This window comes from Filicampus tigris, chromosome 12, assembly GCF_054856515.1.
Source record: "Filicampus tigris isolate MCC_2025a chromosome 12, RoL_Ftig_1.0, whole genome shotgun sequence".
In the NCBI taxonomy this organism is placed as follows: domain Eukaryota; kingdom Metazoa; phylum Chordata; class Actinopteri; order Syngnathiformes; family Syngnathidae; genus Filicampus; species Filicampus tigris.
Window position 1 is genome coordinate 12,864,862 of NC_141228.1, and position 13,107 is coordinate 12,877,968.

The 13,107-nt window shown below is 39.4% G+C and overlaps 1 protein-coding gene across 6 annotated transcripts in view; it reads left to right on the top strand.

Annotated features, from left to right (window-relative positions):
* The window catches only part of cacna1ea (calcium channel, voltage-dependent, R type, alpha 1E subunit a), a 98,853-nt gene that overhangs the window by 25,544 nt on the left and 60,202 nt on the right, over positions 1-13,107 (top strand). For all 6 annotated transcript variants that reach the window (XM_086046273.1, XM_086046272.1, XM_086046275.1 and 3 more), the window contains exon 3: positions 7,308-7,576. In XM_086046273.1, coding sequence (XP_085902399.1) covers positions 7,308-7,576 — 269 coding nt within the window. The remainder of the gene's footprint in view (positions 1-7,307; positions 7,577-13,107) is intronic.

Genomic DNA, 13,107 nt, shown 5'->3' on the forward strand with positions numbered 1-13,107 from the left:
ATGGGCTGATGACTATTTCCCTGTTTCTCGCTAAGGCTAGCTAGCAAGAATAGGCTCCAGCTGTAGAAAATAACAGCACAACTCTCTATCAAATCTAAAATATGTATTAAATGTAATATGCATTATCTGGTGGGACTACTGGGTCTTAAGGCAAGGCATACAAAGCATAAGGAAATGCAAATTTCAGAGAATGCCATCTCCCTCGCAGCTACAAATCTGTGTTTGAAGGAGCAGGAGCAGATTTACTCAGTTTGATGCAAGGAGGGGGAAAAAATTCAATCGCGTATCCTTTGGAGAGCTGCTGACAAAGAGAGCTGGAGCTCATAATAAGTGAAACCAATATCTGAGCGAGCAAAACAAAGAATAGCAGACATGCTCTTGTGACTCATTGCTACTCTGCTTAAATCTCAAGTGGATTTTCAGGATTCACTTTATGTATTTGCACCAGAATGAAATTTGACAGAGGTTGCTTGACTCCACATAAAGCCACTGACCTTTTTGTTTACTTTTGCGGTGCAGATTTAAATGCTATATTGTATCTATCTTTGTATCTATTTCAACTCATATTGTAGCCTACAAGCGTCCACTGTGGTGAAAGTAACCTAAATTAGGTGAAATAACTAACCCAGCCGTGGGTCCAAAAGTGACAGAGTCAATGCTGCGTTATTTATGCCTGGCGCATTAGGTTGAAGATTTGACCCAGCACGTTGTGCTAACCAGTTGGCCGCTGTGCTACATCTGAACACAGAGTTAGATATTAAAAATGAATGGGGCTCTTCTTCTAAAGGTTGGTCACCTGCGTAGTCTAATTAGATCCGATACGAGATGTATCAAGCTGCCTTTAATGATTTTAATGCTCCGTTATGATTGATGCTGATAGGAAGATCTCAGATCCGTTTTGAACGCTTTGCAGCAATCGTGTAGCTACATATGGTAACCGAAGTACAGTGGAGTGAAAATGTATCTTAAAGCATATCAAACCGGAGCATTGCTAATCAGCTCATGTACCGAATCTTATTAGACTTCCAGGTATACCTAATGCAGCATCTGATGAGTGTTTCAACAGATTAAATATTTACTCAAGCGTTGGAATGTATAGATAATTTCTTAGATAAAGGTACATTTATGAACAAATAAAGTTACTATTGTGTGCATCCAAGTTGCTTTGTATAGCAACATATTATAATTTGTGGAACTTGGATACATAGATTGCACCTTTCCCCCATGTCGTCGCTATGGAAACTACTTTGGCAGTGACAGGCCATATACCGGTAAACAATGTGAAGCTCAAAACAACTTTCCTGCTTAGCCTGAAAAGGCCATTATTTAAAACTGACCAAGTTCAAATCAGGCAAGAAATAATAAGTAATGAGATCAAAACATTTCGAAGACATTATCAGATGCAGGGGTGGGCTAACGATCGTGCTCAGGGGCCATCATTTGTTTTAAAATGGACAGATGAGCCTGGTCATTTGTAGATGAGGTAAAAAAAAAAAAAGAGTTGAATTGTGTACTTAAATCATTTTCTCAGTTCTCACTATCTATGCTTGTTAACATCCGCCTAGAAAGCGCACTTGTGCTTTAACCGATTATTTAATAAATTGAAAAAAAACACCCACATTATTTTAATTACAATAAGTCAATTTAAAAAAATATATACCGGTAAATGAATTTTTAAAAAGATGGAAAATATATTTTTTGCTTATCTGCACATCCATGCTTTTCATCGTGTGCGCCACGCAGATGAAAATGTGTTGACATGTGATGACACCACACAAGTACACACAGGTACATTCCTTGTTTGACGTCACAGCTTAGTGTAAAAGCCCTCTCCTATTTGTTTAACTAGACCTCCAGGTCCTTTAATAGCACTTTTTGTCACGCACTGTTCTTCCATCCATTTATCTGTTTTCCCTAATACCCATCAGGGTTGTGGGCAACTTGAGCTGACTGTTTGCAAAACAAATTCATTACATTACATACTTTTTTTTTGTGAATTGTATTTCAGAAAGTGTTCAAAATGTCTAACTCCCATATATTCCTAGATGTAAATTTAGTAAACTTAAAATATAAAGTAACTCAAAAATAACCCAAATTAGATAAAAAAGGGGCCAACCCAAATTGTTTTTTTTCAAGTTCCATTTTTGGGAGGATGAGCAAATCAGAAAATGGATGGATTCTCTGGGTATCACACTTTTCCTCTTTGCTATCAAAGGTAAAAAAAATTAATTAAAAACAACTTTGTAGAGTTGAATCCTTTATGAATGTTATGAACGTTTTGCCAAACTTTGAATTGCAGTATTAAAGTTTTAGGAAAACACCCACGAGTTCTTTCAAAGTGTGTCTTTTCTTTGTTAGCTAGAGTTTTATAGAAACTTTGACTACTTCCTCCCTTTTCCTTCTTTACATTTGAGTTCCCACGTCACTTGTCGCCTGACTGTTGCCCTCATGATTTTGTTAGAAGCCTTCTAGGCGGAAACGCAATAACGACCAGCTTGCAGACAAGAGCCTGCCAGGTATATGTCTGCATTCTCATGTTCTATTTTTGGATCAAAATCTTTGCATCTCAGTGCTATGTGCCACAAAGTCATATTATCAGAGCAGACACTGTCAACCTGCTGTCAAACATGCATCATGGTCACTCTGGTAACCCCAATATTGTTTTTTTTTTAGTTATTAGTGTGTATTGTATGGTTATTTTATGGATGACACCAACTCATCACTGTCACCTCCATCTACTCCCTAGTGCTTAGGATGAAGTATGTTAGGGTACTATGAAATGTAGATTGTTTCACAAACAGTTCTGAAATATGGAAAATGTCTTCGTATATGTGTCTATAGGAGTTAAATTCTATACATTATATTTAATTATGTCAAGACTGAATGTTTTTATAAAGTTCAGTAGAGTGCTATTTTTCCTATCAAAAAACGCATTCCTTTTTTTTTTGTTGGACCAGCTCTGCCCAATCCAAGAAAACGATTGGGTCGTCAAAGTTATCTGTATAAAATTGAGGCCACTGTGCTCTTAGGAACCTTGAGTGCTGCGGAAATTCTTTTGTAACCTTGGCCAGATCTCTGCCTTGCCACAATTCTGTCTCTGATCTCCTCGGGCAGTTCCTTTGGACCTCATGATTCTCATTTGCTAAGACATGCACTGTGAGCTGTATAGACAGGTGTGTGCCTTTCCTAATCAAGTCCAATCAATTTAATTAAAAACAGCTGGACTCCAAGAAAGGCGCAGAAATGGACAGCATGTGAGTTAAATATGAAGGTCGCTGCAAAGGTTGTGAATATTTATGACCATATTATATTTCAGTTTATCTTTTTTCATAAATTTGCAAAACTTTCTACATTTCTGATTTTTTTTCTGTCAAGATGGGGTGCTGAGTGTACATTAATGAGAAATAAAATGAACTTCTTTGATTTTGGCAAATGGCTGCAATGACACAGAAAGTGAAACATTTCACTGTGTATATGAATTCATACATACAGTCCATCTGTGGCGGCAGTCGGCTTTAGGGCCATGTCGTGAAAGGTGCGGGGCAGCCACACGGGGAGAGGCGGGATTTTAGTGATTAAATAACTCACATTTAATACAAAATTGGATCGCCATTGTGCCAAATGTAATATATAGTCATATATATGTCTTTAATTTACTCTGGAAAGTTTAAAATAGTATGATTTAATGGCCCTTTATTGCCATTTCCATTCATTTTAACAGGAAAATATGATTTGCGACTGCTTACGAGCGTGGTCACGGAATGAAAGACATTTGCGGCAGGGAAAACAGCATTTTCTGTACAACACGTCTATGAAAATAATTTCATTTGATTAACTCCAAAAGGCTGTACTGTATGACACGACGGATTAAACACACTTAATTCACATTCAGCTATCAAAAAAAAAAAATCCCATTTTCTTAAAGCAATAGAAAAAAAATAGAAACTCCAACCATCAATATGCATGGAAGACACTACAAATGCTTGGCTCATTGCTTTTTTTCCCCCCAGGATGTAGACATCATCCGTACTCCCTAATCATTCCCGCCGGCAACACTTAATTACCATAATAACCTCTTCACCTTTCAACCAAAAAAGCTGTGAGTACTGCACACTCTCAGCCTGACATGAGGACAATGTAGTGCAATCCTCTCCTCTGATTTCAATTACACTTGTAACCTGAGGGACCTGTTGGCAATGATGATCCTCTCATCTAGCTGAGGGGAAAAAGTCGTACGCTCTTTGGAATATTGGTGTGCTAATTCGGAAGAGGCCACGCTCACACAAATCATTGATCAGTGTCTTCGTTGTTAAAACACGTCACTTTCTTTGTTTCTATGTTGTTCTGTACCAACTCAACTCTGAAATTACCCACCTGTGTCTTCTTGGTGATCACTGACATCATTAATCTTTTGAGATAAGTGCTAACACCTACAGCAATAGTCTGATTTTAATATTAATCAAATATGTTAATATAATAATATAGAGAATTATTTTTAGATGCTAGATTAATCAAGGATGACACAACCATCTGAAACATCCTCATGTTTAAAGTCAATGGTTCACTAACGTTTCACATGTCTTTTATGTGAAACGCACATCAGGTATACATTGGTTTGGTGGTGCTGATGATTTGTTGTTTCTTTGAATTTAATTAAGTTAAATATTTTGAGCTTTGGAGACTTCTTACTTGTTGTTACATTAAACAAGACAAAAGCTACAGCCACATGAAATCGAACTGAATCGTAATACAACTGAATTCAACCAAATTGAATTTTTCCGCTTGAAAATTTACAATTGTTTGAATCATATTGTGACTGGTTAGCACGCCCGCCTCACAGTTCAATCAATCAATCACATTTTATTTATATAGCACTTTTCATACATAAAAATGCAACTCAAAGTGCTTTAAAACATTCAAAGCAAAACATAGAATTATCTTCAATCAAAAGAAAAGATAAATTATTTAAAAGTTGTTGAAAGCCAAACTAAAAAGGTGTGTCTTGAGCTTCCTCTTAAAAATATCAACAGTCTCTGCAGACCTGACATCCTCTGGCAGGCTATTCCAAAGGTGAGGACCAAAATGGCTGAATGCAGCCTCGCCATGCATTTTGGTCCTCACCCTTGGAATAAATAAAAGGCCGGCGCCAGAGGACCTCAGGATCCGCGAGGGCTGGTATGATAAAAGCAAATCAGATAAATAAGATGGCCCAAGACCATTAACACATTTATAAACTAATAAAAGTACTTTAAAATCGATCCTGAAACACACAGGGTGCCAATGCAGCAATTTCAAAACTGGCGTAATGTGCTCCCGCCCTCTGGTTCTCGTCAGCACCCGAGCGGCTGAATTCTGCAGTAGTTGCAGTGGTGAAATGCTCTTTTTCGGGAGGCCAGAGAGCAGGGCATTACAGTAATCTAAACGACAGGAAATAAAGGCATGCATCAGCACTTCCGTGTTAGCCTGAGAGAGAAACGGGCGGACTCTGGCGATATTCTTAAGGTGATAAAAATCAATCTTGGTTACATTTTTAATATGAGGAATAAAACTGAGCTCAGAGTCAAAAATGACGCCAAGGTTCTTCACACAGTGTGAGGGATTAAAAATGTGTAGTTTTGGTAAAAGCTTCTCTCTCTGACCTTCGGGACCGATAACTAAAACCTCAGTCTTGTCCTGATTGAGCTGTAGGAAATTATCTGCCATCCATGACTTGAGTTCAGAGGTGGTGGGTTCGATCCCGGCTCCGGCCTCCCTGTGTGGAGTTTGCATGTTCTCCCCGTGCCTGCGTGGGTTTTCTCCGGGTACTCCGGTTTCCTCCCACATTCCAAAAACATGCATGGTAAGTTGATTGGACTCTCTAAAATGCCCCTAGGTGTGATTGTGAGAGGGGACACCCTGAATAGGTTGCCAGCCAATCGCAGGGCACACAGAGACAAACAAACACCCGCACCCACAGTCACACCTAGGGGCACCTAGAGTGTCCAATTAAGCTACCAAGCATGTTTTTGGAATGTGGGAGGAAACCGGCGTACCCGGAGAAAACCCACGCAGGCACGGGGAGAACATGCAAACTCCATACAGGGAGGCCGGCGCCGGGATCGAACCCACAACCTCTGACCTGTGAGGCGGACGTGCTAACCAGTCGACCACCGTGCCGCCCGTAGCCAAATAATAATTATTAATGATAATAATTAATATGAATAATGATAATAATAAATAGTTTTGTGGAAACTACATTTTAATTACTCATAAAAAAACAACAACAACAACAAATGTTTCTGTTATTTTGCGGGTCTGGAATGGATGAAATGCATTTCCATTCATTTTGATGGGGAAGGGTGATTTGAGATCCAAGTGTTTTATATCAACGTGGTCAAGGAACGAATTCATTTGAGGGCACCACTGTATAATCCTTTTATAGTGAAAACAATCCCCACCCCAGCGTTTCCTTGCCCGCATATGAACAGTTTAATTCGCCACGCACTTGAATGTTGTCATTGACATTGTTGTGTAGTAACAGGTGATTAATTCCCTGATATGCGAGCTGCATTCACTGTGCAGAATATAATGTAATATATTACCTACCAAGTTCCATCATGGTTTTCTTTTTTTTTTTTTGTAGATTTTGGCATTTGCATGATTAGTCTCGTGTTTTGATGCGCAGTATTGACAACATCCTTACGTGTTTTTGCAACATTTTTTTTTTTGACCTTGGGACTTGTATGTTTGCGTGTTCAATTCTAAGCCAAAGTACGTTTGGACCAGGGAAAGGGGGCGTGATGTATTTGCATGAAGACACGTCGTGCAGGTCCCGTCTCCTGATTTTTTTGTGTGCGTGGAAAGAGTGGAGGAGAGGTGCAGGCTTCCCTCCCTCCCAATGCATTTCGCCTCTCTTGTTTTGGGGGGAAATTGCAAAGTTTATTTCCTTTCCAGCGCGTGTTGTGGACGAGGAATGAAGCGCTCTTAACTGTAATTGCTGGATTAGTTCAAATATCCTTTACTCGATGTGACCTGTTGCAGCTTCTCATGGATTTTTAGGGTGTGCGTGGATTTTCACCGCGTTTTGGTTTTACGCACAGCAGTGGAAAGTGGTGGCGAACTTGCTGCTTTTTTTTTTTTTTCGGACCACACGAAAAGACAAAGCTGAAGATGTTTTCATGCAAGCGAAAACTAATGATGGACTGATAGGTCACGGACAGCATTCGAACGCAGCACCGCGCCTTTTTTTAACCACGCGTCTCATCCCCCCCATTGCCTGCCTCTTCTTTTTTATTTTATTATTATAATTATATTATTTGCTTGGACAGAATGGCCCGCTTCGGAGACGACGTTCCGGTCTTGTTGAATACCGGCGACGGCGGCTCGGAGCGCAACAGGAGCCGCGATGGAGCGGCGGCGTCCACAGGTGGCGTGTCCCCAGCGGCTTTTAAGATGACCAAAGCGCAGCGTGCCCGCGCCATGGCCTTGTACAACCGAATCCCCGTCCGGGAGAACTGCTTCACCGTCAACAGGTCTCTCTTCATCCTTGGGGAGGACAACGAAGTCCGCAAGTACGCCAAGAAAATCACTGAGTGGCCATATCCTTTTATGCTGCTTTTTAAGTGTGATATGTCCAAAGATCATCATTGACTAATACAAAGTGGTCCAAGAGACAACACAACCATACGTCTAAGATTCAGCGCTGGTATTACACCGGCCACTCTATTAGGTACACCTGCACACTCGGATGGGATCCACTTTGAGCCAAATGATCAGACTTACTGTATGAGACATATGAATGTGCAGTTTAAGTGAGATATTAATCTAACAATATGTCAGCTATAATACAAACTGTTACCAAGAGACGACGCAACGCATAAAATTAAGCACCATGGATAGCATCCACGATCGCTACTATTACACAAGCCACTTCAGTACACTTGCATGTGGTGGTTGGACCCACTATTGGAACCAAATATTCTGACTTTTTAAACATAATAATGATCAGCTTTACAGATATAGCCCACTAATATAACAATACGTGTGCCATTGTGGTTGTAGTTTGCAGTGGTGTAGCGTGTCGGGGGTACACTCATACAAACGCAAGCACGCACCTCACAATGTCAAGCATACACCTTGTAATTACTATTTTTAAAAAATCTTAAGTATATGTGGTGTTCTATTACCAGTTAGCCATTTTCTATATCGCTTCAGCCAGGGGTCTCCAAGTCCGGTCCTGTTTTCTATGCAACCCTGTTCCAACACACGCGATTCAAATGATCAGGATGGTTATCAGGCTTGTGTGAAGCTTGCTGGTGATCTGATCATATGAATCAAATGTGTGTGTGGGTTGCGTATAAAACAGGCTGGATAGGGGCTCACAAGGACCAGACTTGGAGACCCTGGTTTAGGCTCACAAGGGTCGTGGGTGAGCTGTAGCCTGGAGCCTATCCCAGCTGACCATATAGGCAAGAGGTTGGGGAACTGCTTGGACTGGTTACGCCACATTGAGTCACTCAGACCATTTGTTTGGCACATCTCTGTCTGTCTGTCTACAATATCTATCTAAATATCCGGCTGGTGAATTTGTGTATATTAGCAGGTTACTTCTTCCTTCCAATGGTCAGATTCGTGGTGCCATTATGATTCTGAGGCGATGTATGCTTCCATTGTGTGCATAGTGACTCAGTGAAAATAAATCCCGCCCCTTTATCCACATTGTCACCAAATTGAATGGCTTCCTCCTGAACCCATGCACCACAGCTCTACCATGTTTAGTTTATGGGTTATATACAATGCCCCAGTCCTTTGAAGAGTATATTAATTAACGTATATGATGTAACATTTCAAACCCTGTTTGGAGCTATTTACCACTTTTTACTACCAATCAAGCGACTTTATTATTCCATCTGTGATCACATCCGAATAGGAATCGGTGTGTGTGCGTGTGTTTCTGGTGTAGCTCACCAGGTGTCCAGGCCAGGTGTGGCCTTTTCTCCTCTATTGTTGATCTTAATACAGCAGCCTTGTGAATAACTGGATGGCCCGCTACTGGCTTAAAAAAAAAAAAAAAGGAGCATTCTATTGTTAGCCGTCATCCATTGTTGTCTCCTCTGCATTTGCGCATTCATTGGCGTTATTAAAAATAGAGTTAGAATGATTACTAATCAACAGGCATTGGGGAAAATGGTTTTGAATGCTTGCTAATGTTTTATAAACCAATGGAAGTATTTTCACTATCATCGCTATACAATTGGCTTTAAATCAAAGTGTTATGCGTGCTGTAGTGACAGGAAGTAAAGCAAGCTGGCTGACTAACATGCAGGTTAATGTGCTGTCCGGGAGGGAGTGTCTTATTACATCTAATGAGCTCTCCAGTGCATGATGAACAGATATTAAGAAGAATTATATGGAACGATATCTGATCGCTGTGTCATATACCATTGCAGCAAGTCGTCACTCACTGTATTATACGGGTAGCTAATACATTTCATGGAGGAGAGATGCTTGAATGGTGCTGTACTCTGGTCATTGAATCAACAGGAAGGCACAAAAATTGTCAAGGAGATAGAAAAATGTATGTGTAACTATCATTTTTCACTGATTTGTAAGTGATTATATATACACTCTAAAAACGGTTGGGTTATTTCATGAACCCAATTTTTGGATTGTTTGTGTTGGGTCAGAATTCTGGGTTATTTCTTATAAATTAACCCAATTGTTGGTTCAAATTAACTATATATTAGGTTATATGCCAGTAATGTTTTATGTTTGGTCAAAAATCAACCTTACAGGCCCATACACAGGTGCCAGATGTACACTTTGATTAAGTATGACTGGCGACCATGACAGCCACCGACATACTGTTCATTTCTACACACGCACAAGTATCGTGGTCAAGTCACCGACACTTTTGACATTTGGATTTCTTCATTCATCACGCTGTTTTGGTAAGTACTTCACACATTGTAATCTTTTGAAAATGAGTTGCTTGTAACTGAGCATGTGTGTTGGACAGGACGAGTGCTGGAATCATTAAAAAAAAAAGTCATTAGTCTGCTGCCATTTTAGGATGTAATACTTCACAAGAACTGTGTGTGCTCCAAATAATGTTCCATATTAACTTTGTGTTTACTGTAATCCACAGGAACATTTCTACGATTACCAGAGTGGTTCCGGTTACCTTGCTTGGAGATTGAAAACTGTTGAGCGCAACTCTCCTCAAGAGGTCAATATGTCTCAACACACTTTTCAAGATGGACCCACAACTCATCACAGCCCGTGTGAAAGTGTGAGGCAGTTGTCTGGTGATGACCACAAGGAAGCAATGCTTGGTTTAAAGAACTGAAATAAAATTGTATACCAATTTACAAATGTATCTATCTCATGGACTGATTTGCATTTTCCTGGCTGACAGCCAATCGGAGTGATTGTCACTGACACCACTTTGCAGACTGCCCTTGGTGTCTTATTCATTCAATTCATATCTAAAAAGCACCATGACACAAAATATATGAATTTGCCACAATTCTAATCACTACTTTTTAATTTAGATTTGTTCTCACTTCCACGATGAATGTGCTGAACAAAATTCTGGACACGTATGCATTCTACTTTATTAAACCATGACTGAGGACTGCACAACAAACTGGCCCTGCCATGTTAACATAAGCATATCACCGTGTAGGGAGAGATGAAATTTCCACGTCACACGCATGAGGACCGATTAGTGGCTGGACTAAAATGCGCTTCCGCTCTTGCTTAATCAAGCCCCTTTTGTCACCCTAAAAATGGGCGTACGGCCGAGCCGGAGGGTCGGACCGGTCCGACCCCGGGATGGAGTGCCCAGCTCTGACCAAATGTACATCATCCCCTACTGTTATTGTTGCTGAAATTATGTCAAAGTCAGGAGTGATCCACCTGAAGATAAATATACATTTCTTAAAAACTTTTACTTGTAGCTATTAATACATTTTTTGGGGAAGTGGCAGTATCCTTAGCGTTTTAAATAAAAATAATAAATATGTATAAAAAAAAGTGCAATAACCTAATTATTTGCATTGTTTTGACCCAATTTGTTGTGTTAATTTAACCCTAAAAATTGGGTCAAAACTGAATAGCCCAATTTTTGGTTGGGTCAGTCCTTTTTTAACGCAACAATTGGGTCAAAATTAACCCCAAAATTGGGTTATTCAGTTTTGACTCAACTGTTTTTAGCGTGATATAATATCTTTTGTCAATTTTGATCTGACACATTTAAAGATGGTCAGATTATGTTCACCTGTAAGTTATACCTACAGTATCTAGCGCATTTTTAGGGTCATCCTGAAATTTCACAGAAAGACCCTTTTGTTCATACTTTATGTAGCAGTCTTACGCCTGTGAATTTGAGTTTGGTTGCTGACTTGTTCTACTGCTCTTCTCAAAGCTCTGACCAACCAGCCTTTGTTTCGTTAAATGATTGAGTGGGATCTTTAGATATCATCCTCATTCATATGCCTACTATAATTTATTCAGTTGGAAGTTGAAGTGACCTGTCAAAATGTACATGGTTAAGACTGCGCAAGCAAGTGCACAAGTGCAGTCAACGCAGTAAGTCTTCGAAAGGTCAACAGTGTGTTCACTCGAGCGTTGCTTCCCCATGAGAGGATTTTTTTTATTAGGAGTGCTCAATGAGCGTGATTGCATCGCTTGATTTATTTAACATTAAAAGGCAATTGAGAACATATGTGTCTGTGCGCAAGGATTGATACACGGCATCTTATCCGTCTGAGGTTGGTGGTGATGCTGAGAGGAAGTAGCTCTAACCAAACATCCGGGACGAATTTAGCGTGGAAGGCCAAGTGAAGACTAACAGCTGCTCCTCCTTTTTGATCCCCCCTGGGTCTCCCTGAAGCGGGAAGTACCCCATTGAGAGGCTACACCTGGAAATCATTGATATTTGGAATTATTAATTAATTTTTTTTCCATAAATGTAAGTTTGCCCTGTTGTATAACATTCAATTTGATAGAATAGTTCATCTTATTTTGTTTGAGAGCAGATTTAACGCAATCCCTCAAGTGAATATACAGCAGTGTTAAGTGCTCCAAAAAGGTACTGAAATGGGAAAATCTCTGATGCCCAAAAATGGGCATAAACACAGCAGCACAGCAGTAAAATTTAATTGTACGTAAATGTTGCAAGCGTGTTAGTTGATGTTGTAATCATTCATTTAAATACAAAACATAACAAAAAGCTTTTGGAATATACTCACGATAAAAACAAACAATTAATTATTCACTAATCTCCTTTCTGCTCACTTCTCAAATTGATTGTTAGCATTAAAGTATTTTAAGGGAATGTGAACACAGTAATCCCCTCTCCATCACGTGTTTTACATTCCAGACGACACCTGCAACAAGTGAAATCCAAGATATAGATATATCCCATTTAAATACACCCTTTAGGCATTTTTTTTCTTCATTTATGGCTGTTAATTTTTAATTTTTAGCTCTTTCAACAAACTTTTAAAATAATACAAATACAATTAAAAACATATATTGAGAGAGCAAGAGCAATGGATAACACAAAAATAATGTACAAACAGTCTAACAGTGTCCCGAGCCATCTGTGTTTACAGTAAACAAATCCTGTTTTTTAATGTAAGTTATCCTCTCAATAATCAATGATCAATAACCATGCTCAAAGATGTACATTATAAAATGAACCTACAGCCTTTGCTTTCTGTTGGCGAAAAAGCAGGATTAAAGAGGATTTGACATTCAATACTCTTCAGCTAAAACCAGGCTGATCTCAAATGCTTTGTGTCGAAGAAAATAGTGTGCCACCATCTAGTGGTCAATAGTAGAATGATGAATTAAAATAAACAGGAGGCAGAACTAAATACTTATAAACTATACCCAAAAATAATTGAGGGGGGTTCATTGTACTACGGTTTCTAATAAAAGTATTATGCAATGGAATTTCTGAAATTTTTGCGGAATCAAAAGTCAAAAGTCAATCAATCAAAAGTTGCACAAGACTTCAGTTCAGTTAACATCTAAAGCAGAAACAGATCGGTTTCATGTACAGTGAGTGACCGTAATAAAACACAACCAACAAAAAAAATATTCAAAATACAGCTCGCC